This window comes from Falco biarmicus, chromosome 2 (genome assembly GCF_023638135.1).
Source record: "Falco biarmicus isolate bFalBia1 chromosome 2, bFalBia1.pri, whole genome shotgun sequence".
NCBI classification, from domain to species: domain Eukaryota; kingdom Metazoa; phylum Chordata; class Aves; order Falconiformes; family Falconidae; genus Falco; species Falco biarmicus.
Genome location: NC_079289.1, coordinates 47,278,612 through 47,302,702, shown reverse-complemented (window position 1 = coordinate 47,302,702; position 24,091 = coordinate 47,278,612). Strand labels below are relative to the sequence as shown.

Here is a 24,091-nt window from a genome sequence, read left to right as displayed (position 1 = left end):
ACTTTCACCTCAGATATGACAGACAGTATCCTTTAAAATTCTTTGACAGCATTTCTAATACATTTAACGCGAAGCTCTTACATCTGTAGTACGAAGCCATCCTTGCTGGATTAGTCATGTGTCTTGCCAGGGCAGCCTTTAATGAAGGCTGGGATTCAGTTTTAACTGGAAAGACTATTCATTTATAGTTAAAACTAAATTAATGGTTTCAAGACAAACAGATAAAGTACATTCTGCCACTTGTGATTATTATTTTCATTTACTACAAGTTCGATTAGATAGCTGAGCCATCTCAGAGGCAAAGGAGGTTTATACCATGGCTCAGGAATGCCTTACCTCCACAGCGTGGTGCATCCTGCACAATCACTGGTTCAGAAAAATAATTTTTCTCTACACTTGTTCAATTTAATGGGAAGATGGGATGGGCATAAGGGGTAGCAGGAAGGGCAAAATCAAGATTCTGCTCGTTTCTTCCTATGGTTTGTGTTTGACTGACATCTGAAATGGAACGAATACTGTGTTTTCTATTTCTGCATAGGATTTGCATAGCAAAATACGCTAGACAGCACTGACGCAAAATTTGCTACTCCAGGAGTCAACAGTCCACGTGTTGTGCAATGTGGCCCAAAACTGCAGGAGACTGCCAAAAATGGGGCAGAGCATTAGCTGGTGTATGAGACGCACCACCAACAGGAGTTTGGAAATAACATTTGGGATGGACCTACTTAATTACTAGGAAGCCAGCCTCCCTTCCCTAGCAGTAAATCCCACACAGAGAGCACGTGCTTCTCAACACGAAAGCTGAGACCACAGTGCTGTCATCAACATCACAGCTGCCTCCAGCCTCGCCCAGGCTCATGGAGCTGCTGTGTTCCTGCAAGGCATGGTGGCCTCACAGCTGCCTCCATCACAGCAGTTTGCCTGAGGGAACTGGGGAACACGGGCGGATGCCTATCCCATGTGCAGGCACAAATCCAGGTGTGGCTCTGTCCCGTAATCATTTGCTCACACAGACCAGAATGACACAGTTGGTACTTGCTGACTGCACTAAGAAGATTTCTGGAAGATGAAGCTCTGCTGGTTGGTGTCATAGGGGCAGAGTTATGAACTATGTCTTTCCTTTCCTGCTCCACCGCATTTTGGGAAGAAGAGGGGGTATTAATTACACCCTGGGCCCTTTCTCAGTCATCCTTCCCATAGACGCAAGCAGGGGTTAAGCTTAATTTTGCTGCCATTGTTAAAGTGAAGCAATCCTGTCCATGCATTAGTACATGCTAATGAGGTTCCACAACACGTACATCTTGTATTACAAAACTGACCCATTTAATCTTTTGAAACACAAGGCCATTTAGAGATAGATAATATAGACTTAGCATAGTGTGACTTCAGAAGCGTGATGTATGTTGTTACATATCGACTACTGGTAATGCCTCTATATTTAAACAATAATAAACCCCACAGAGTTTGTAGATAGGACTTTTGACTGCAACAACTTGTTCTGCCCTTGGCTTTCAAGAAAACCTGTTAAACAACTGTTATGTCAGTTCAGATAAGCAATGCTCAATTCTATGACTTGCAATCTCAGGCTAAATGCTACATGCACCAAATACAAATACTTCAAACACCTCTGGCTTTGGGACACTGCCAAAAGCCTTTCATAGAATCATGGGATAGAAAAGGTTGGAAGGGACCTCTGGAGGTCATCTGGCCCGATCCCCCTGCTCAAGTAGGGCCACACAGAGCACTTTTCTCCAGCTGTATCACATATCTTCTTCCTGCAGCAGCAGAAAACAGGAGAGATACACAATCCCATAGCTTAGGTCTGTTGTATAGAATGACGATGGTCATGGAAAGTGATCTAATGTCCATAGCTTATTTAATGAATAAGGTTTTGTGGTTTCAAGATTAGAGAAAGACATTGAGATCTCAAAGACCATCTGCTTTGAGAGGTTTTAGAGGTCCCAGTTTTTAAGTAGCAATGGCTTATTTTGATTCAATTCCTATGCAGGAGTCAACAGTAAAAAAGCAAAGGAGTAGATTTTCATATAAACATTGATCTTTTTGAAGCACAGTCATGTAAGAGTACTACAAAGCTGACCTGCTGCTCTGTTGAAGCACTAGTAGGTGTATTTATGAAGAAAGGTAGAAGTGCCTCAGCTCTCAGACGCTCAGGAATTGACAGACATTTGCTGTTTGTGAAGGGCAGAAAGGGAAGTCTTCAGGTGGGGATCCATTCTGTGACATTATCCTCAAAACTCATATTGATGCTGAGATGAAACTCACTATAGAGCAGACAAGGAGTATCAGGAGGAATATCATTTGACCCTTCTACACAGAGCAAAGACAGTACATATACAGATGTACAGATGTACATCTACACATATCTAAATAGGAACTAAAACCAAAACCCAAAACTCAATGAAAGTACAAAGGAAAAATCTGAACAACATACAAAAAAGGATTTTTTTTCCATCAAGCCATCCTGCTGCCATCCAGCTTCATCAGCCCTGCTGTTTTAGCCCATGTGTTGATGCTAGGGGGCGTGGTATGCTGCACGGATTGTGGAACCCCTGATCTCCAGACCACCCAGTCAGATACATCTGAGGACTGTACTGCTTAAATGCTTTTTCTGAGAGACACGAGGGGCCCCAACTCTGGAACTGGTGGATTTCATCTCTATGCAAAACCAGAATCAAATTTAACACTAGCAGAAAACCCGCAATCAGAGATGAATGTTTAAATCCAATTGCAAATGCAGTTGTGTTTTCCTAAATATAAAGATAAAGCATTAGAAGGATTGGAAAAATTCATAATGCCATAGACCATTCTGCAGCTTCCAAAAAATTAATCTCACTTAAAACAAACAAAAAAAACCCAAAACCAGCCAAAAAAAAGAACCTCTTTTCTCTACGACATAAACATTGACTGATGAAAGTAGGATAGGTTTGGCAAAAAGATGGATGTGCCCCAAAGTTATCTTCTACAACTAGTTTTTGTATTAAAAAATTAAAGGGAGTTAAAAAGAGATCTATGGACATTTAACAAAATGTGAGTTTTCAAAGGAAAATATTTAACACTTAAAAATTGCAGCTTTACATATTGACAAAGATTGTTTATGAGCACAAGTCCAATGGCTTTAGAGAGGAGTCAGCAGAAATAAAATCTCAGAAATCTCAGGAAGGATTGGTATCTCTGTCTTGGCTGGCAACATTCAGCTCTCACGTGAACAGGTGAAACAATAAAAATGTGAATAAATACAAGCCATTATTTTTAGATGTCAAAGGTCACTAAATTGAGTTGATAAGACAACCATAAACCAAGCGCACACCAAACCTATGAACTTTGGGAGTTACTATATGAAAGCACCTGTACTACTCCGAAGAACTTAGCAAACTTTTTATAAGCCAAAAGGGCTGTTAGGAATCTGTAAATCTGATGCATGAATAAATAAGGGAATTAGATTTTTATTTCTTTATTAACATAACAATTTATTTATATTTTAAGACTACTGATGCTAAAATGCACTTTTTATATTAATCCACAGAATATATATGTCTATTCTTGTATTTTTGAGATTTATATTATTTAGTTCCTATTAAATGTTTGGTGTTCATAGATCACATACACGATACAGAATATCACTATCATTTAGCAGCAGGAGCTGTTTTTTTAAATGAAGGTGTTAAATTGTTGAAATCTAAGAAGAGCATGCTCAATTCTTCTTTTGCTGCTATGCAATCTTTTAAAACATTTGGGTTTTTTCTTACTATCTTCTTCAAGGCTTTAAATGTACAGGTAAGGATAAAAATCAGCATGTATTTTATTTTCCCTTTCCCAGTTCATGAATTTTACACTGAACAGCTACAAGGGAAATAGGAATTTATTTGTCTCACAGAAATATGACATTGTAGAAGTTAATAATTACTTTGACCCTTTGCACAGATTCTCCATTATGTTGCATTAAATGAAATATGATCTTCAGGATTTTTTTCAGTTAAAGTACTGATTTCATGTGTGACTGAATTTTGATTTAAGTAAAGACTATTCCTTATTTTGTGTTTTTTAAATTGTTATTAAGAACCTAAAGATGTTGTGTCTTAAATAAAAATAATCTTCTGTATAACAGCACCTTTATATTTCAGAGGAAATGGTTTCTTCAGAACTAATAAAAAAATTTACTTTCTACTCCTCTAATTCCTGCTGTGAAATTAAATGAAAATCTCCTGAAAGATGATACAGACCGCTTCAGTCACTACTGAAAATACAGAATCTAAATATTTATAAGGCCTTAAGATTTCAAGTCTGCAAACTCTAGAACTGGGTATGTCAGCATTTATTTATTTACTTTAGTTACTCTGAATATCAGCATAGAAGTGTGACAACAGCATACTTCTATCAACAGTAACGTTCAAATATTACTGCATATAGACAAGTGCATAAAATGTATTTGTGAAATCCTTTTCCTGATCACAGATTTCATTTACTTACAGTGCTGTGCTTCTGAATGGCTGGAAAGCATTGTAGAAAATGAAAAGTCAAACACAGAATTTGCTACCATTATTATATCCATGCATTTTAGGTGGGGAAAGCTTTAGAGGCTGTGTTGTCTTGCTGGCCATTGTATACTCAAGGATCAAAAGTAGTTAAAAAGATGAGAGTGAAGTGGACCAACACAGTGCTTGCCTGAATTGTTTCCACTTTTTTGCAAAGGATTAAGGGCTAGATCCAAAAACAAATTTAGATTCTTATCACAATGCCTAATTTCTATGTGTCTGCCCCTTCAAAGACCCATGAGAATCCCAAGCTTAGTGACCCTTTTTACATGTTCAGGGAGGGTTAAGTTACCAGTTGGTGACTGTGAGCCAAGGATGTTTTGGATGGCTATGGAACAGTCTCCAGAGAATTTCAGGCTCTGGTGATTTTGCTATTCACTCTCCACTATGCAAGGAAACTGAAGTATATCTTGTAATTGGGAAGTCCTCACTGAAGTACCTACTAAGCTAGGAATTTATTTGGTTGGCTTGCTACACCCTCCAGTTTTCAACAAACTTTCAGGGATGATAATCAAGCCACAGATAATTGCGTGCAGGCAGCCTTAGCCTCCTCCAGCTCTTATTTAGCTGTTTCAGATACTGTATTTCTTGACTGTCTCTCTGCTCAAGTCAAGTGCTTCTTGGTGGCACAGAAGATTGCAAATAACCCTTGCTCAAAATAACAATTGCCAATGACCCTTGCTCCATTACAGATGCAGCAAAGTAAAGCTGAGATTTTTCAAACAGCAGTAAGTACTAGTGGTGGGTTCCCATGGAAAAGATGAAGCTCGGACAGACCTTGAAGGCATTCCCATGCTGGGAAAAGAGGCAGACATCCTACCTCATACCCAAACACATCTTCTCACCTTCACCCCAGTTCTCTAAGCCTCCTTCTGCTGTATCCCGACTCTGCATGACAAACGTAGGAGCTCAGGACGCTCATGAATCAGGAGGTCAGCCAGGACCATGGTTGCTGGCTAATATAAATTAATCACCTGAAGTTCCTCTCTGAGAAAACCAGGCAGGCAGTTGGAGAGTCATCCACTCTTCCCCAAGAAAGGCAGGGTGAACCATTTCCTTGAAATACTCGCCTTTGTTGATCGACTGTGCAAAACCCCTCACTTGGGAGCTCAGGTAAGACACCGGTCTTTCACAAACCCACCAAACCAACTGAGGTACATCCACTGTGGACATTTTCCTTCAGCACTGAGTTAATCTAGAGTACTGGCAAAAGCAGTGGCATATGTTAACTTTTCATGGGAAGGCCCCGCACTGGTGGGCACCAGGTTTTTGGGGGCCAGCCCTGGCACCCCCACTGTCTCTGGGCTCCGCTCCTTGCTGGGCCTGACCCTGCCAGGGAACCACCGCGTGTGGGCTGGTGCCCACCGCAGCGCCCCATACCGCCCCTACTTCCAGAGTACACAGGCCAGCTCCCAAGTCTTCGGCGAAATTTTTTACTCCGATCTTTTTTTAAATAAACTATATTTATTTTTATTTTGGCAAACACTTGTGTGAGTTTGAGCCACGCGGGAGGGAGCACTCGCTGTGTCTCCCTTTACGCTTCTCCAGGGCGCGTTTCTTTATTATGACTGCCCGGGAGGCCGGGGGAACGCTGTTCCCTCTCGGGAGAACGGCGGGCGGGCGAGCACACCGGCAGGCGATATCCTCTGGCTGCCGGCCGGGCCCGAACGGCGGCCCCTACCGCCCGTGCCTCAGCACCGCCGCCCTCCCCTGCCGGCCCCGCCCGGCCCCGCCTCCCGGCAGCCCCCGCGCGCCTCCTGTCCTCGCGAGACTCCTAAATCTCGCGACAGCGGGGCGCCGCCATTTTACCTGCTTGCTCGCTTGCTCCGTCTGGCTCTGCGGCTGAGGGGAAGGGGGGTGGTGCGTTTCAGAGCCGCGCTCGGGGCCCGCCGCTTGTGGGGCCCGTCGCCCCCGCTGCCCTCCGCCCGCCGCTGAGGTGGGGGGGGGGAACTGTGGAGCGGCCGGACCGCGCTCCTGGCCAAGGAGCGGCGAGAGCGGGGCCCGCAGGGAGCAGCCGTTGCTCGGCTGGGTCCGCCCCCTTCGTGGCGCTGGGCCTCCGGCCCTGCCAGGCGGTCTCTGCCGAACCGGGAGGCGGCCGCGGTCTCGGCGGGTGGGGGGAGGTGCGGCGGGAGCCGGGGTCCCGGCCGGCGGGGCGGCGCGGACCCCGCCGCCGTTGTTGCTGCTGCTGCCGGGGAGGCGGGGGGCCCGGGCCGCTCTGAATGGTGGTTAAAATGATCATAGAAAACTTCGAGGCGCTGAAATCCTGGCTCAGCAAAACCTTGGAGCCCATGTGAGTAGCCGCGACCCTTCCTCTTTCTCCCGCCCCCTACAAAATAAACCTTCCCCTGGAAAAGACGGGGATCCTCAGGGGAGGGACTGCGCTGCCGGAGAGGCCCGTGAGGGCATCCCGGGAGATGCCCTCCCGGCGCCCTTCTCCCCCGGCCCGCTGTGAGGGAGCTGCGTCGTTCCCCCGTTCTCCCGGCGGCGTCCTCGGCTGGGAGGTAGGACCGTCTTTCTCCGGAGAATGCAGCTTCCCCCCCTAGCGACCGCCTTCGTCCTTCCCTTTGTAGCCCAGGGTAAGCGGGAGATAATGTGCCTGCGTGTGCAGCTCAGTGGTCCCCCCGCGCAGGCCAAGTTAATAATCACTGCCTGCCGCCTGTCCAGTGATGTTCTCTGAGAGAGCTCTGGTGCCATTGGTATGTTTTCCAGGATCCTGGGATCTTCCCAGTAGCGCTTTCCATAGACTCATCACACGTATTCTCGGTTGTTTAGAATATTTGATGCACTCTTGTTTCCCTCTCCCCAAATAAAAATTGCATCAGCAGAGCGGTTGGGAGTAGGAGCCCCAGAGAATAATTTGCCTATTTGTGAATACCTGCTTGGCCTCTAAGTATAACATTCATGTGAGTAATTGGGAGTCTTCTGCAAATAGTCAGTGTCTTCCTTCTCTGAGTAATGTTTTAGTGGAACTGAGATGTGAACTTGGTTTTCAAGGTTTCCATCTTCTGGAAGTATGGTGTCTACAGACGTTTTAGAGCAAAGCGTGCACTTGTCATTCTGAAACTCCATTTTAACATGTCTGAATTAAATTGCCCGAGCTTGATTTGAGTCAGTAGAACTAGAACTTAAAAATTAATTGTAGCATTAACTTTGCTTCTGAGGTGTTTGGCCACAGTCAATTTTACTCCGCTATCAAATGTGGGGGGGGGGAGTCTGCTTTATGGCTTTGGTAGCCATTAGTTATGTATATGTATGTATGTGTATAGTTTGTATCACTTATGCTGAAATGACTTGAAACAGTTATAAAAAACTGGGACATTTTTAAGCGAAACTTGTTTGAGGGGGGTGTGCACGCTTTTTTCCATAGGGCCTAATCCAAACCACCCTGAAATAGATGAGTCTTAAACTTAATTTCAGTGGATTTTGAATTAGGCCTACAGCAAATGACAGAGTGCCTTTACATAAAAGGTTTGACCCTTAAGACTGTGGTAGGATTATTTTATTTGCAACAAGAAATGCATCTTCTTCTAAAGGTGTAGTTTTGGGAAGGTGAATTAATCTTTCTCTTGGGTCAATGTAAGGTAATAGTAGTATAACAGAGCACATTGGTAAGGTAATACTATCTTATTTTTTATTTGGTAATAGAATACCAAAGTGCTTTGTGTTCTGTGGTAATAGATCCAGCTAGTCCTCTCGTGCAGAATGCTCCCTGTTATTCTCTGGATAGTTTTTTGCATGAGTATTCTGTTAATGGCAATCAGGAGTTCACTACCAGTATTTAGTGTGCTTGTCAGGAAGCTTGGAACAGACAATATTTAACTTTGGAAAATCATTTCCAGAATACATGTTGGTAATTTGAAGTAAGTCATGCACACTTAAGTCTCAGTTGGTTAGCAGCTGAAGATTGATATATTCGCTTCAAACAGCTTGCAAGGACCATTTTTAAGTTGTGTGGAATCTGAAACTGGAAATCCACTAGTGGCATTTACAGGAGGGCTTCAGCTGACTTCAAAATCCCTTTATTAAGTAAATAGGTTAGGTTCTTTGGATTTTGCAGATCTGTATCAAAAACTAATTTTTACAGTTTTCCTGCTCTTTCTAGAGTATTATGAATCAGGAGCTGAAGTTTTAACTTTCACCAGTGAATAATAAAAGTTTCTGTTCATAATGTAAGAAGTATCAAAAGTTTGCCAGATACAATTTAGCTGGAGGTCAGTATGGTTCATAAGTCTTTCCTTTCAAGCTGGGTTCGTTAGTGATCTGTAGTAGTAACATCTTACACTGGTAGCAAACTCAGGTTATTCCATGTTTCTCTATTTGTTTCAATATTGAACTGTGTTATCTGCTAGTGATAGTCAGCAGTTCAAGGGTGAAATCGGGATTTTCAGCTTTTGTGGTAAGTGCAATTTTCTGCTTTTTAGCACTAAAAGGACCAACATGTTTCTGTTAAATGTGGTGTGTGAGCAGTTCAAATGTAGTGGTTGTGCTGGAAAAATGTGTCATTGGGTAGGGAATTGCTGACCTGGAGGATGTTGAGTTCTCTGAATTTTTACCTTTGGGAGGAAATAAGCCAGCAGAGACAGTTAAATTAAGTTGTCATTCAGTTTTTCACAGTGCCCTGTGTAACTGCATTATTCCATTAAATGTTGGAATTGGTGGAGAAGTATTGTCATTTCCTAGCAGTCAGATACTCTTGGAGCTGCTTCTGATCTCAGCTATCTGAAATGTGTGCCTACAGCCTTAGCTTCAGGATGTATGAAAGTTTTAGTGTGCAGTTACTTCTAAAGAAATAACTGCTTTTGGTGCAGTACTAGTACAATGGGGCCATAGGTGCTGGTTATCTGGAGGTGTTACCATAGTTTGAAGATAATTTTTGACTTGTCTTTTCCTTTCAATGAAACAAAAATACTTGGCATTTTTTTTTTTAATCTCTTAGCTCTTTCAGAAACCTTTAGCTGCAAAATAGGCAGCTGAATTTCCTGACTAGACTGAGAAAGACACCACTGTATTAGATCATTATGGAGGAGTTGTCTTGGTAGTTTTAAGGGGAGAAGTGCATTTAAGAAGACAAATAAATTCTATAGACTTATATAGGTCTATATTTATGTGCTAGTTATCTAGAGCTCAGTAATTAAAGATACTTTATTTTCGAAGTTGTCCATTTCCAAGTAGTTAGCAGGTTTTAATCAGGATGTATAGCTTGTTCCAAAGGCCATAACGTGTACTTCTGAAACAATGTTTTAGAGCTTGAAGATGGCAATATCCATAAAGATTGTTTGATTTTATCATGAAGTTTTATCTTTAAACTAATTTACAGCATGCTGACTTGTTAGTGTAATGAAACAAGTGTGTTGTGTAATTGTATGAACCAACATTAAGTTGTTGGATTGCTTTCACATGGTGCCCCTGGGAAATACAGTTCATAGACAAGAATGTTTGGAGGAGAGGGATGCTGGAGGACTTAAGTTTTGGAATTTTTTGTTTGTGGTAGGTTGTTGGGGTTTTTTGTTTGTTTGATTTGGACTACTCTAAGGCCTTTGGCAAAGCTTTGGTGATCCTCCATACAAACAGTCCTTATCTGAGTTTGGTCTTGTTGCAGTGAGGCAGAAACTGCAAATGCTACCATGCTGGAGCATTTACGCTGTCCAGCTTTGCTTAAGAGGTGGTAGTTCTCTAGTAACTTTCTACTGTCCTCCAAAGAGAAGCTGCTTTTACGGTTTTGGAAATAACTCTTTAAGCAGCTCAGTTTCGTGCGCGGAGAATTACTAAATATGCACACAGAACCGTTAACGGATACAGCTATGTTAATGTAGTGCCAGTGTAAACAAAGTGGCAAGAGTATTTTTTTGTGTGCTGTGGTTCCTCTGTATTTGAGTAGAACTACTGTGTATGTTCAACTCCAGTCGACTCTGTAAAGGACATCTTTGCCTTTGTCTAAAAGGACATTTATCAACAGTCGTCTTCGTTGCTTGCAAACAGCAGTATGCGTGGCTAAAAGTGTTACACACTTTCTTGTCCATGGCATGGCTCCTGTAAAGTGTTAGGAAATAATATTAAACTTGGACTATAACCTTATGTCTGTCACTTACTAAATTAGTACTAACAAGGTCCTCACTGAGCCATATCTGTTGTGATGGATTCTTTTCTGCAAGTCCATTCCAGGTCCTGTATAAACTGTGTATGTAACCCTTGCTGGAATATCAGGATCTGGCTTGGCAGAGTTCCAAGTAGGGATGTCTTTGTCATTTTTTTTTCTTGAGTTTCTTTGAATCTCTACCTGTGGAAAAAAAAATAGCTCTTTTGTACTAATGCTGCACTTAATCATTTTGCCTTGTAAGAGATTGTAATGTTCTCCCTCTTGCCCTAATTCTTTACAGTGGAAAATTTCTTGTTTTTAATTACTTTGTGTAAAATAAATTTAATTAAAATCTGCTGCTGGCCCACTGAATTTTATTTACAGCTTCATTAAATCTCCCATATCTAATTTTTTCCACTTTGCTGCATTTATGTTTTCATGAAGGTTAGTTCACGTACTAAATCAGACTTGCAAGGAAGATGAAAAAATAATCTAAACCAATGTTTATGCAGTATTTAGGCATACCTCGTTAGTATGGCAAGATTTTTTTGCATTGGTTAACCCTGTAAGTGATCATGATGTTGTAACTACTTAAATCAGAGGGAATAAAATCCAAAATGCTTAAAGAATATTTTGAGTATATTTATCATGGGGATATTTTATGGCAGTCAAGTCAGTATGCTCTGGTGTTCAGTTAAGTCTTCACTGTTCTATTTTTGTTTGTCATACTTATAAACCTTTCTTTGTTAAATCTCATCATATACTGTTTGGCTGTTTGCATCTTTGCTCAATTGTTAATACTGTACTGGTTAGTTACTTTTAGCCGGTTACTTAAGAAAGGTAGTGAATAAAAAAGGGCTTAACAGTGGTGTAGGGAATATTTTAATAAGCCAAAATACTGAAAGAATAGAAATAAACTAAAATCTAAAACTTTGGCATTCCTTTCCACATACATGTGGCATACTAGCCTACGAATAACACTCATCGGTCCACTGTGTTTTACTCCTTTCCCATGAAACTTCCTAAGAAGTTCAGAACAATAGATGTTTCTCTTAAATTTACATACTCTGTTAACACTTTACATTAAGCTATTTATAACTAAGGTAAATAAAACACAAATACAGGCCATTGGTATGTCACTGTCTTAACACTAAATGAAGTTAGTCTTCTCTGTTATGAAACTTGATAGTTTGTTCACCTGACTCATGGAGAGCTGTTGTACTTGAGAAACTGAAGTTCCTAACTTAAGTGCTGATACTGCTAAGCTTCTGTGTAAAACATACTCTTATAGAATTAAAATGTTGGTATTTCAAGCTGTAGTTGAAAGCAGAAAATAAAGAGAAAATTATTCCTGTCACAGGAAACCTTTCTTGTTCTTGTGCTGAACATCAGCAGCAAAACTGAACAAACCCCTTGACTGTATCACAAGTCATATAGACATTATGATTTTTTTTGCTTTCTGCATTGAATGTGTATTGGACAACCAGCAAGCTGACAGCTGTTTTGCCTTATTGAGAGCTGTCTTGAATTTAGAGGTGGCATTTTAAGCTGCCAGTTACTGGCTGCAGCTGTATGAACGTGTCAGATCTGGGTATCTTGATAATTTGAACTGTTGTAATGACATCAGTAACTTATATAACAGCACTGGAAGCTGTTGCATTCCTCCATGTATTTCTATTACTTTCATTAACTCTTTAACAGTAGTAAAAGTATTATAAGGGTGGTCCTTCTCATGTACACTAGTATCTCAAAATAGAAGTTGGATCTTGCTGAGTGAGTCTCATTCATTTTACTTATTGAACACTGTAGCTTTTTATAGGTCTGTTGTAGTTGTTTTAAGTAGCAACACAACAGAATGGTACAACTGCTTAAATTAGACTAGCTGCTCTGCCCAATACACAACGTACGTACGAAGTATTTCTCTCAGCCTTGAAACATAACTATGTCCACCTTGGTTAATGTCAAGAACTGAGGACTATTCTAGAGAAATAAAAATATTAATCTTTAGGCAACAAAACTATTGAAATTAAGGTTGTAAAGTCTCAGGATCAGAGTACAAGTAACATGCACCTACGTGTTATTTCTTTACTTGTATGTCCTTTCCTTTACAAAAACCATTCACTGCGTGGAGAGCTTCAGATATGCTTTTGTGGTTTCAGTGTATTGTGGTATCTTAAATCTGTTGAACTAGATTCAGCACTTGCAACACCTTTCTGGTCTGTACATTCATTTAAAAAAATGAAGGACACCCCCCGCCCCATGTAGTTTCTTTTACCATCTTAAAGTAGTGTGTGCATGCTAGCTGTGTCCAAAGTGAAGTATAGATTTGGGGTCTTGGCATCAGTTTGAAATAAAGGCGATGAAATATATCTGAAATGAACAAGTAGTGTTTTTTTGCAAGGAAGCTTCATAGGTTTCTTTTCTGTCCTGCTCTCCCTCCCTGAAGAATACTTTTTTCCCCTCTGAGTAACTGTTCATTTTGTGAAAACTGTCAGATGGGAATTGTTTTTTTTCCTCTCACCCCGCCCCCCCCCCCCCCCCCCAAAGGTAAAAAGGTTAGGTACCCTATAGTTGAACACTACTTATGCAGATATTCCCAAAGGGCAATACACATGTTTTCTAAACATTTTCACCAGAGGGTAGACTTTGGAATACTGGATTATTTTTTTTTGTAGAAAAGTGTAAATCAAACTATATTGCCAAAAAATTTAAAAACAAGTTAATTTTCTATGTAATGTTTGCGTTTTTGTCTAATAACTGTGAATTTAAGCTACAGTTTGTTTTGCTGTGCCAGTGAGATTTTTACTAAAGGATTGTCCTCTTGTTAAACTGGTGTCTGTATTGTACAGCACCGTTGTACCAGGTCTGCACCAAATACTGTAGATACTACTTCTTTAAAAATTTGCCAGAAATAATTACTATTTTAAGGCTCCAGATCACAGTGGCTACTTTGCTTGTTAAGAACAGATTAAATGTTGAATTGCTGCATGAGGAACTTGGCACTAGAGATGTGGACTTTTCTGTGATGAAAGCATTTGGGTTTAGATATTTCAGACCTTTCCTTAAGCTAAGGAGTTCATACTTTAAAAGGCTTCAGCTTGGTATATGTGTAGGAAACCTAATTCTGTGCTTTGTCATGTTGGAAAACATTACTTGAGGAAGTCAGGCTGGAGTGCAATAGGCAATGTTAACCAGCTATTTAAAAATGTGATTTCTTCAGATACATGATCACCTTCACAACAATCATTCTTGAGTCTGCTTGCCGTTTGTTATTTCCTTGCATTTCTTCCTCCTTGTCTTGGTTGAAGAATTCAGCAGGTTTGTGGGGTTTTTCTGCTGTCGATGTGAGTATTCAAACAGGACTCCTAGTGGCCTTATATTCGGTACTTGGTTGGTGGAGAGTTCAGGGCCCTGTTGAGGAGACATGCCCAAAGTTCTCAGTTGATAGTGGAGTATTTAGTCCAACAGAGACTTTCAGATCTGCCATCCCTTTTGATACCTTTCATATTAAAATACTCAGCATATTTTGTCTTTCATTTGAATATGTATTTTTGTACTGGTGCTTAAACACGTCCTTAGGCACTAACCTGGCAAAATAGGTTCTCGGCATACTGTATTCAAAGTTTGTGTTTATTCTCTCTCAAGGTTTGAAAGATACCTATTGTATGCTTCTATTCAGTATGCTTTAAAATGGTTCTTCTGAAGTATTTGTGTACAGAGGTATTTTGCTTGTTTAGCTTATCTGCCTTTTTAAATTACTTTTAGCTATTTTGGCAAAGTCTTTCTAAATCAGTATAAGCTCTGTTGTTAATAAGGGGATTTTTATGTACAGCTACACCAGTTAAGATTTTTTTTGTGAAAAAACTTTAATAGGTGTTCCACATTGACTGCATTTTTAAGTTATGATCAACATCAGGCATCAACCTTAAAAGTCAAACTGGGTTCTCGGAACATGTTTAGTACTTTTTATTTTAGAATATTTAAATCCGAGTACTGGAAATGGATAGATTGAATGATATTTAATGAATTGCAAAGTATTCAAGTAATAATAATAAAAAAGACTACAGAGAAGTGAGTCTTCTTCAGCCAAATTACTTTCCCCTTTCCCAAACGTTCCTTAAAGCTTAAACTTACTCTAACAACTTCAGCTTTCCTCTTCTGCCTTATTTGCTTTATTTGAAATGGTAAATAATGACGCCAAAACCAGATGAGATCAGAAACAAGATTTTGAACTTTCCTGTGAGGCTTGTTGCAATTGTGAGTTCTTGCTCCTGCAGTTGAAAAAAATACATGATTGGGTGTTCCTTTCCTTTTTGAAGCTTTTCTCTGGTGGTTAGCAGTTGGAGGTATCCAGATCATTCTCTGAAGAACATACAGAGCTCTAGCAAGAGGATTCTTCCATCTGTGCCTGTATATTAAAGCAGGATTACAGGAGCAATCTCCCTTGTTTAATACAAAGCAGTAGACACTGCATATTCTCTGACTGATATCAGAGTACGGATTCTGCAGAAAAAGCCTGACTAGATGTAAAAAACATTTAGGTTTACTAGGTAGGATCATATATTCAGAAAATGGGTGTAAAAAAGCATGCTGTGGTGTTTAATTGTAGCAGGCACTTGGATGAACTTGCTGCAGTGGAAGTGAGTTAAAATTCCTTGTGCCAACTGTTTTTTGTTTGTTAAAGAAAACCTGAAAAAAGAAAATGGGGGGAAATTTATTACTGCCTGCAACACATGACTACAAAAAGTCGAGAGGATGTAAATGGTGGGATTCAGAGCTGAGAAATGTTTTCCATGTTTCAATGCATGTGAACATTAGTCCAGTTTTAGCATAAGAATGAAGTTTAGACATAAACTTCTGTCACACTTTTAATGCACAGATTCCATTTATGCACAGGTCTGTGGTGTACCACACTGTATTCAAGTTGAGCTGAGGATTCAAACCTGCATCTAACAATTGAAATTATGTATTGTTCAGTCAACACTAGAATTTAAATATAGTTTTTAATTTTGAATGCAACTTAGATTATTTGAAATGTGTAGGTGGTATTCTGATTTTTCTCACTTTTCTGAATTGCCAGTTCAGGACCTTTTTCTATTAATCTTACAATCTGGTAGAATATAGCATGATATGTAGCATCATAAATCCTTGTGCTTCACAGTCTGTTTGCTGCTATTAGCATGGGTGCCTTTCCTGTTTTCTTTGAAGTGGCATCACTAATAAAGTCATGCTGATTATAAAAGCATAGAACAGAAGACAGAGGTGTAGAAAAACTGATAAAGCTAGCCTTATGGGGGAAAAATCCATGTAAGCACAAAGATACAGCAAGCATATTGCATATTATTCACACACAAAGGCTGCTATTCTGTAAGAAAATACTGTGAAACTACAGAACATAAGAACTTGTTTTTCAGAAAAACTCAAGGCCCCTATAATCCAAACCAGCAGATTTTCACTAAACCAAAGAATGGAGAATTTATACACAGCAATTCGGAATTCAGTTTGAGTGAAAAAGTAGATAGGAACTGCTTTAAAAAAAGCAGCGCTCTCCCAAATCGTTAATGGTAATATCCAGAACTCTTAATAGCTATAAATAACAGAATTTTTCATTAAAACCTCCTGTATTCGCAGTTCTGTAAAGTTTAAATTCACTTTTTTCTTCGTGAGACCAGTTACTCTCTTCCACAACTTCAGGTTGCTGGCAGTTTAATTTTAGCAGCATCTTAACAAACAAAAAAAACCCCACCCAAAAATCCCAAAGCATTTTGTAATTCTGAAATGCAGTAAAACATCAGGCTATGATGTTAAAGCTGTCTAAAGTACTAGCTGCAGAAACAAGCATGGTCTTCATAGTAGTGCGGAGAAAACATCATTTGTTTGTGATCAACCCTTGAACAGCAGATATAAAAGAGGAGACTTCTGTTTCAAGCAGTACATGAAAAAAGAAGTCAACTTTCAGCTGCGTGAAGATCATTTGCAGTTTAATTTCAAAAAGTGAAATCACATAAAATCATACTGTCAGTTTACAAAAACACTTTCTCCGTCTCACTTTTCCACAAAATGTGTTGTGTTCATTATAGCTTAGTTAGCATCAGTTTGAAGTAATTAATCTCCTAGTATTCTCAAAATACAGTATTTGTCGAATAACCAAAGTAAATACAGTTTTAACTTGAAAGCATGTAAGTTCTACCTGTTGTGTACAGGGGAATTTCTACAGTTACATATTGAATAATAGTAAGAGAGTTCACTATGATTGTTTTGCATTGTTCATATGTGGTTGTATTGCATACAGAGTGATAAATGCGAAGATGGTGCCACAGGAGAAATTGATTCTGTGTTTTGGAAACTAGAAGTACATTTATGTACACTTTTATTGAGGGTAGTTTCTTGAGAGTATCTTGGAGTTAGGTGGATGGATTCAAATTCTGAAGACATTCTGGGACAGACTATATTGTTAAGATTTCCAAAATCACTATGACAGGGAGGCGTGAAAGCACTAATTCATTTGTTAATTTTTAAACGTTTTTATTTCTTCGGGTTTTGTATGTTTTGGGGTTTTTTTGTTTGTTACATCTTTTGGAGTCTAGGTGGCTTTCCAGACAAGATTTTTCCATTTTCTGCCCTGCTTATGACAGAGTAGTCAATTAAACTGAATATGAGGGTGTTGTATAGTTACTTGAATTCTCCAGCTCCTACAGTAGTATGTTGCAGTAGCTAACAGCAGTGGGGTTTTACCTTCTAGACTGACTCTTGGGGTTTTTTTATTTTCTTTTACTTGGTTTTCCCCCACTAAATATTGAGTCCATGTGTTGTCATTTAAATCAGTTGTAGCAGATTTTGAACAGTGACAGCTGACTGTTTGTATTATTAGATGAGAACCAAATTTGTGGAAATTGATTAAAAAAATTCAGCTAGTAACTTTATTTTATTTTTGTGGAGAATAGAAAGGAGAAGAAAATAATTGAGGATTATCATATGAAAATTGTTCTGTCCCTCCCAATTGTTTTCCTGTTATGACTGTAGATAGATAATATGAAAATAGCACAGTGACTTTGAGGCACGATTCTGCTTGAAACTGGAGAGGACTGAAAATATCCTTTAGTGACACTGAAGTTGCATTAAGTGACAGTAAAAGAAAAAAATATCTTTGCAAATTCAGACATTGAGAAAACCCTCATTGCAGCCTATGATGAACACTCTTCAACATGTGGCTTTCAGATAATCTGCTTGGATGATGTGCTCAGGTGCTAGCAGCATAGAACAGACTGCAGACCTACCAGTCTTGCAGTCGGAGATGTTATGTGCCTGCTTCCAAGATGACTTGGTGCTTGGACAGCATTTTCTTCTGGATAAAGGATTGTTAAATCTGAACGAGGGCAAACCAGATGTGATAGTTAAAGGAAAACATTTCTGAAGCATTTTCAATTGGTGTGCAGTCTGTTTTTCAATTAATGGCATATATTTGCATTTTGTCAGTGTAGTGTGAAGGTTCTTCTGTAATGTAGACTGATTGTGAACTCCCATCTCCTCTATCTATAAATAATGCAGACTAACGCAGAATACTGTGTTGTGTCCCCTAGCTGCTCAAGTTGCTTTTACAGCATGAAATTCTGCTATTGCTGGCTTTCTGGAGGATGCCATGTTTCGTTTGATGCTAAGTTATGTTTGAAGCTGTGACCTTTTAACTTCAGGGCAGTTTGTGCTGGGCCCAGGCTATCCAGAAGATCTCCTGAGGACGGCTGCCAACAGATCTGCTTCGTTTGCTTAGTGGATATGTTTGCATAGAGGATGTTGCTTGCTGTGCAGGAGATAGTTTCTTTGGGGAGAAGAATTAGGTAGTGTGATATGGTGATGGATTTGGTTTCTTCTGTCCAGTGACTGAAATACATGTCATTTAAATGATCAACATTCGGATTCATCATAAAGCTTCAGAACTGAAATTTCATTTGTTTTAATGTGGAAGAGATTGGGAACTGCTGTTTGATACTCAAATTCAGTGCAACCCCATGACCACAGTTTAATTTTACTTATTTCTCAGCTGCTTTTGTTAGAGAGAATGTACAGTGAATTTTGCTTTCTTCTTGTAGTTCTTTAAAACAGTAGTATTAACTTTGATCACCACCCGAACAAGCTAGCTGTCCAGTGTCTTAACACATGACCAGTGCCCATGTGTTAAATCTTGCCTAGTTTTGTGGGGTCTGAGGTCTTTCTTTTGTCTATGCGAAATAATGGGATTAAATGGTTTAAGAAAATCTTGTTCTGCCTGAAAAAACAGCATCTCACCATTTCATTAGTTACTGACTTTGAATTAAGAAGTATGACATGTTTTCCTGCAGTATTCTCATTTGCTTTTGCAGGTTTTACTCTACTACCCTACTACAAAGCTCATTGTAGATTACTGTTTGTGAAACATTGTAATAAAATTGTATCAGTTACGTTGAATAATGTTCCACTTTAGTGTGGACATAGAGTTTACACAGTTCTTTGTTGATGTGCATGAGACCATCGGCATCTATGCTGAAGTGCTCAGTACTTAATTGTGGATTGAATTTAGATACCTAAAATGGATAGTGATCTCCTACATTTCCTTTCATTCAAAATTAAGTTTGTTCAGTTAATCTTGCTTTTTATCATGTTCATATGTAGGTAGTAGTTAGATCAGTTCTGTGTCGCTGTATTCATTTGTAATTAGGTAGACTGACTTTTCCATGTTAATAGTCACTTAGTGTTACACTCGGAATTACTGATTTCATCATGGGAAAATTATGGGACTATTTGTTGTGTTTGCAATTTTTTTAAGGCTATTAGGCAGTTGAGGCGGTTTCTTTTTGAATAGTTTGTTCTAGTTTGCTATGAGGCGCTCTGTGCAATATTGTTTGGAAATATCCTAGGCAATTCTTTTCTGGAGAAGAAAGGTTATACTCGGCAATCTTACGAATCTGAACTGTGTCTTAAAAAATACCCCTCAGTGTTTTTCAGTTACTTGGGTAGGAAATGTTTTGGTCCCCTGTATGTATTGGTCATACCAGTTTCAGACATTAACTTCTGTATTTTAATTGTTTGGTTTTGGTTTTTTTTGTTTGGTTTTGTTTTTTTATTAATCTTTGTAGATGTGATGCAGATCCATCTGCCCTAGCTAAATATGTTCTGGCATTGGTAAAGAAGGATAAAAGTGAAAAGGAACTGAAGGCATTGTGTGTTGATCAGCTGGATGTATTTCTTCAGAAAGGTATGGTCTTTCTAAAACAGTTAAGCTTGAGTGAAAAGTCTATCTTGTTTTAATTCATTTAAACAATCTTTTACCACAGAATCGCGCATTTATCCCTCTAGCTTTGTTACTTTGAAGTTTGTAATCCAATTTTGCTAAAGTAATTTGTTCTAAAAAATGGGTGTATGCATATATCAGGTATATGTTTTGTGTCGGTTGGTATTCCTGGAAGAAAATTATGCATGTTGAAGAGTTTATTGCCAGGATTAGAAGTACTAGAGCTCTGTACAGATATATTCCAGTAATATTTTCTCAGCTGTTTTATTAAGAGACATTAAATAATTCAAGAATTTAAAACCTTTGTGAAATGTCATTATTGACATGTTTCTTGACTCTGTAAATGTTCTTTTTAAATACAAAATTAGCATCAGAGTATTTAAAAAATACTCTTGGTTGTTTTAACTATTTGGTGAATGTTGGGTAGGTTTTTTTTAATTACTTGTTTTTAAATGGGATAACTGACATTTTGAATGACGGATATTTGTACACTCTTTACTTTTAGAAACTCAGATATTTGTGGAAAAACTGTTTGATGCTGTGAATACAAAAAGCTATCTACCTCCACCAGAGCAGCCATCATCAGGAAGTCTAAAAGTAGAATTTTTTCAGCACCAAGAAAAAGAGACAAAAAAGGAAGAGGTAAGCATTGATTTTATTTTAAATGTGTGTCTTTTTTCCTCATTCCTATAGTTTGCTTATGTGATTCAACTTCATCATGTTAATTTTTTTTACTATAAATAGTCCCCAAACTTACACTACAGCATTAAAATGTCAGAAGATTTTTGCCTGGTATGTTGAGTACTGCTGCACAATTTTTCTAAATGTAAGTGGGTGCTTCAAAGCTAAACCAAAGCAGTTCTGACTCAGCAAATGTAAATAAAGTTATTGAGTAGTGTAGGAGTTGCAGTGTCACCTACATTGGTTCTTTACTCAGGATTGCTGTTGTAATTATGCTGCTGTTGAATTCAGCATAAATCCAGCCTGCCATTCCAAATGGCAGTCCTCATTCCTCCAATGGCTTTACCCAGATAACATCCTTATTCCAACAGAAGTGTTTATATTGTTCTTTGAGGCAGAAGAGTAGATTTGTCCTTTTCAACAGCAGCCTAGGTTTGGCTGTGTGAAAGTGTTTAACTGTGATCTGAACCAGCTAATCTGCTGATTGAAGAAAAGACCTTATGTGTCAGTTGTTGAATATTCATGTCTTCCCAGATGTGTCACTGCACCGTAGTATGGATTTTTGTCTACCTGTAGACATAACAGATGTGTTTTCAGTGCAGCACTATAAGGATTGCTTATTCTGCTTTATTGTCTCCCAACCCATGCTTTGATTATTCCTAGAAATAGAAATCTAATATGTTATGAAGATTTTCTAATTGCATTAGATGCAAAAATGTTGTTTCAGTTTTCAGTGTTACTGCTGACTTTTCTCAGCCTTTTGAGTTGTTTGGTTTTATTTGATTGTGCAGACGTCTCCATTATAGTGTAGATGTGTTTTGATCTAATGTACATACTTTAAATTCAGATAGTTAAAGAGGAAGAGCGAGAGAAAAAGTTTTCTAGAAGACTAAATCACAGCCCTCCTCAGTCAAGTTCTCGCTACAGAGATACCAGGTAATACCATTTGTTTAACCTCTCGTATTGTATCAGTAGATGGATTTGGATTTTTATGTGTTACTAGATTATTTTCTTTCTGTATGGTCACCTAAAAAGCCTAAAAATAAGACTTTTATTGCTTTTATGCATATGTAGTTAAATGGCAGCTGTGTAAGTGACAGTGTAAACAGTTGTGCACAGCTATCACATTTGAATTTCATGATTAATTTTTATGTTAGATCTGTGGTTTATATTAAAACACTCACTGCTTGGTATTGAGGTTGGACTGTGATGAGAGAGACAGGGAACTACTGGAGAAGGTCCAGCAGAGGGCTGTGGAGGTGGTTAGGGGACTTGGAGCATCTCTGTTATGAGGAAAGGCTGAGAGAGCTGGGCCTGTTTAGCCTGGAGAAGACTGAGAGGAGGGGATCTTATCAAAGTCTATAAATATCTTAAGGGGGAGTGTCAAGGGGATGGGGCCAGGCTCTTTTCAGTACTGCCCAGTGACAGGACAAGGGGCAGTGGGCACAAACTGAAACACAAGAAGTTTCTTCTGAATATGGGGAAAAACTTCTTTACTTTGAGGGTGACCAGAGCACTGGAACAGGCTGCCCAGAGAGGCTGTTGGAGTCTCCTCTGGAGACATCAGAATCTGCCTCAATGCAACTCTGCAACCTGATTGAGGTGAACCTGTTTTAGCAGGGGGTTGGACTAGGTGATCTCCAGAGGTCCTTTCCAGCCCTGACTCTTCTGTGATTCTGTGAATTTTAATTTAGAAGCCTTCAGTAACTGTCACCTTTTTGTTGTTTCCAGCTTGGGGAAGGTGTGGTATTAGGCAGAAGCAGAATTTTATGTATGTTTTAAAATCTTATGCATGGTAAAATTAAACTATGTAAACCAAATAAAATAATTTTTCAGATATTCTGAGAAGAAAGCAAGGGCCATAGTTAAATTCCATTTGTAGCTTTTCTCTAATTTTCATTGCCATTTCTTAAGGTTTTTAATGGTAGTTCAAGTTTTAAATTATGGCTTCATAGTTCTTGTAATTAACTTACAAAATTACATGTTTAGAAGCCGTGATGAAAGGAAAAAAGATGAACGTTCTCGGAAGAGAGATTATGACCGAAATCCTCCCAGAAGAGATTCTTATAGGGATCGATACAACAGAAGAAGAGGGAGGAGTCGGAGCTACAGCAGGAGTCGAAGTAGAAGTTGGAGCAAAGAGAGGTTGCGGGACCGAGATAGAGACCGGAGCAGAAGCCGGAGCAGAACACGAAGCAGAGGTACCAACAGTTGGTCTCTAAAATACGGTGAATGTTTCCTACAAAATTTAGACACTAAACTTAAACACTATGTTCAACATGTACCAAGATTTCCTCTATTGTTCTTGTTTCTTTGTTCAAATATAGCTTGCTTTTCTGTGGAAATAAGGGTTATGTGATTATGTTTTCAGTGCTTGTTTTGCCCTCTTTCCCACCATTCTTCTCTAATGCCTTTGACTGTCTTGGCCACTTCTAAGCAGTATTACAAGAGAGGCAGAAAAGTCAAGAGTTAATTGCATTTCATTACATTTTAGGAACTCAGAATCTGGTTTGGGAAGATACAGAAATTAATACCCATCTACAGAGGTAGAACTGGCAGAAATTACCTGTTTGGCAGCAAATGACTTGTCAAACAGAACAGTATAGTTGTGTTCTTTTTGTCTTGTCCCCTACTTGGTGTCATAGGGAGAAGCTGAAATTACTACGGTAAATATTTGCATTTGCACACATATCTGTAAGCCTTAAAACTTCAGTACAGTAGTTTGTCAAACTTCTTTAAAAACAAAGCTGTTTATTCATCTGAAAGGAATGCTTTTCCCCCCAGTAGCTGTTACTGATAAATTGGACAAGAGCATTGAGAGTCACTTCATATCTTTAGCCTGTCTTAGACAATGTAGAGGTAAAAGTAGTCTGGTTTAAGTCTCCTGTGTATTATTTTTTTTCCTGTAGAATGGGCCTAGTTAACTCAGCCTTAAAAGTAGGAATAGAGTTCCTGAAATTATGTTAGCAGATACTTTACAAACGACTTATGAACAAGCAAGTTGAACAGCATGCAGCAGTTTAACTGAAAGATTATACTGTGATTAAATCTTAAATTAAGGATTATTTTACATAAATTGCAGTGGAAATATAGAAAATATAGTGAAATCTTTATTTTTCTAAGCACATTAAGAAAAACCTGTCTTACCTACACTTACCTGCCTTCTTTTAAGACATTTTTATTAGTATTGCTTTAATGCGAGGTTATTTGAGTCTACCAACTTACTTCATAAAACAACACTTTTGTCTTAATCTGGATACTTACTGTTTATTTGATGGTGTTATTAGAAAATTCAGAGAATAGTTTGCATGTATTCATAATAAAACGTCATGTTAGTGCTGAATAACTAATACAATAACTTAAAGAATTAACTTTCCATCTGAAGTTCTTAAAATATATGCATCACTACAGAAGATGTACTCTGCAGTTAGGTAGGGTTTCTGCTTTGCTGTGGGTATAGCTGTTACTGAAATACCCCAGTGGCTGATTATGTACTTGTAAGATTATTATTTTTCT

At 38.9% G+C, this 24,091-nt stretch overlaps 1 protein-coding gene across 8 annotated transcripts in view; it reads left to right on the top strand.

The window, feature by feature from the left end:
* Positions 1-6,349: 6,349 nt before the first annotated feature.
* Positions 6,350-24,091, top strand: part of RBM26 (RNA binding motif protein 26) — a 74,557-nt gene continuing 56,815 nt past the window's right edge. For 5 of the 8 annotated variants that reach the window (XR_008820453.1, XR_008820451.1, XR_008820452.1 and 2 more), the window contains exons 1-5: positions 6,350-6,843; positions 19,740-19,858; positions 20,400-20,536; positions 21,423-21,511; positions 22,565-22,803. Coding sequence is in view for 5 of the 8 variants with exons in the window: in XM_056329874.1 (XP_056185849.1) it covers positions 6,773-6,843; positions 19,740-19,858; positions 20,400-20,536; positions 21,423-21,511; positions 22,565-22,803 (655 nt within the window). In the remaining 3 variants the exon portion in view is untranslated. The remainder of the gene's footprint in view (positions 6,844-19,739; positions 19,859-20,399; positions 20,537-21,422; positions 21,512-22,564; positions 22,804-24,091) is intronic. The other 3 variants (XM_056329875.1, XM_056329873.1, XM_056329876.1) reach the window with 2 other exon arrangements.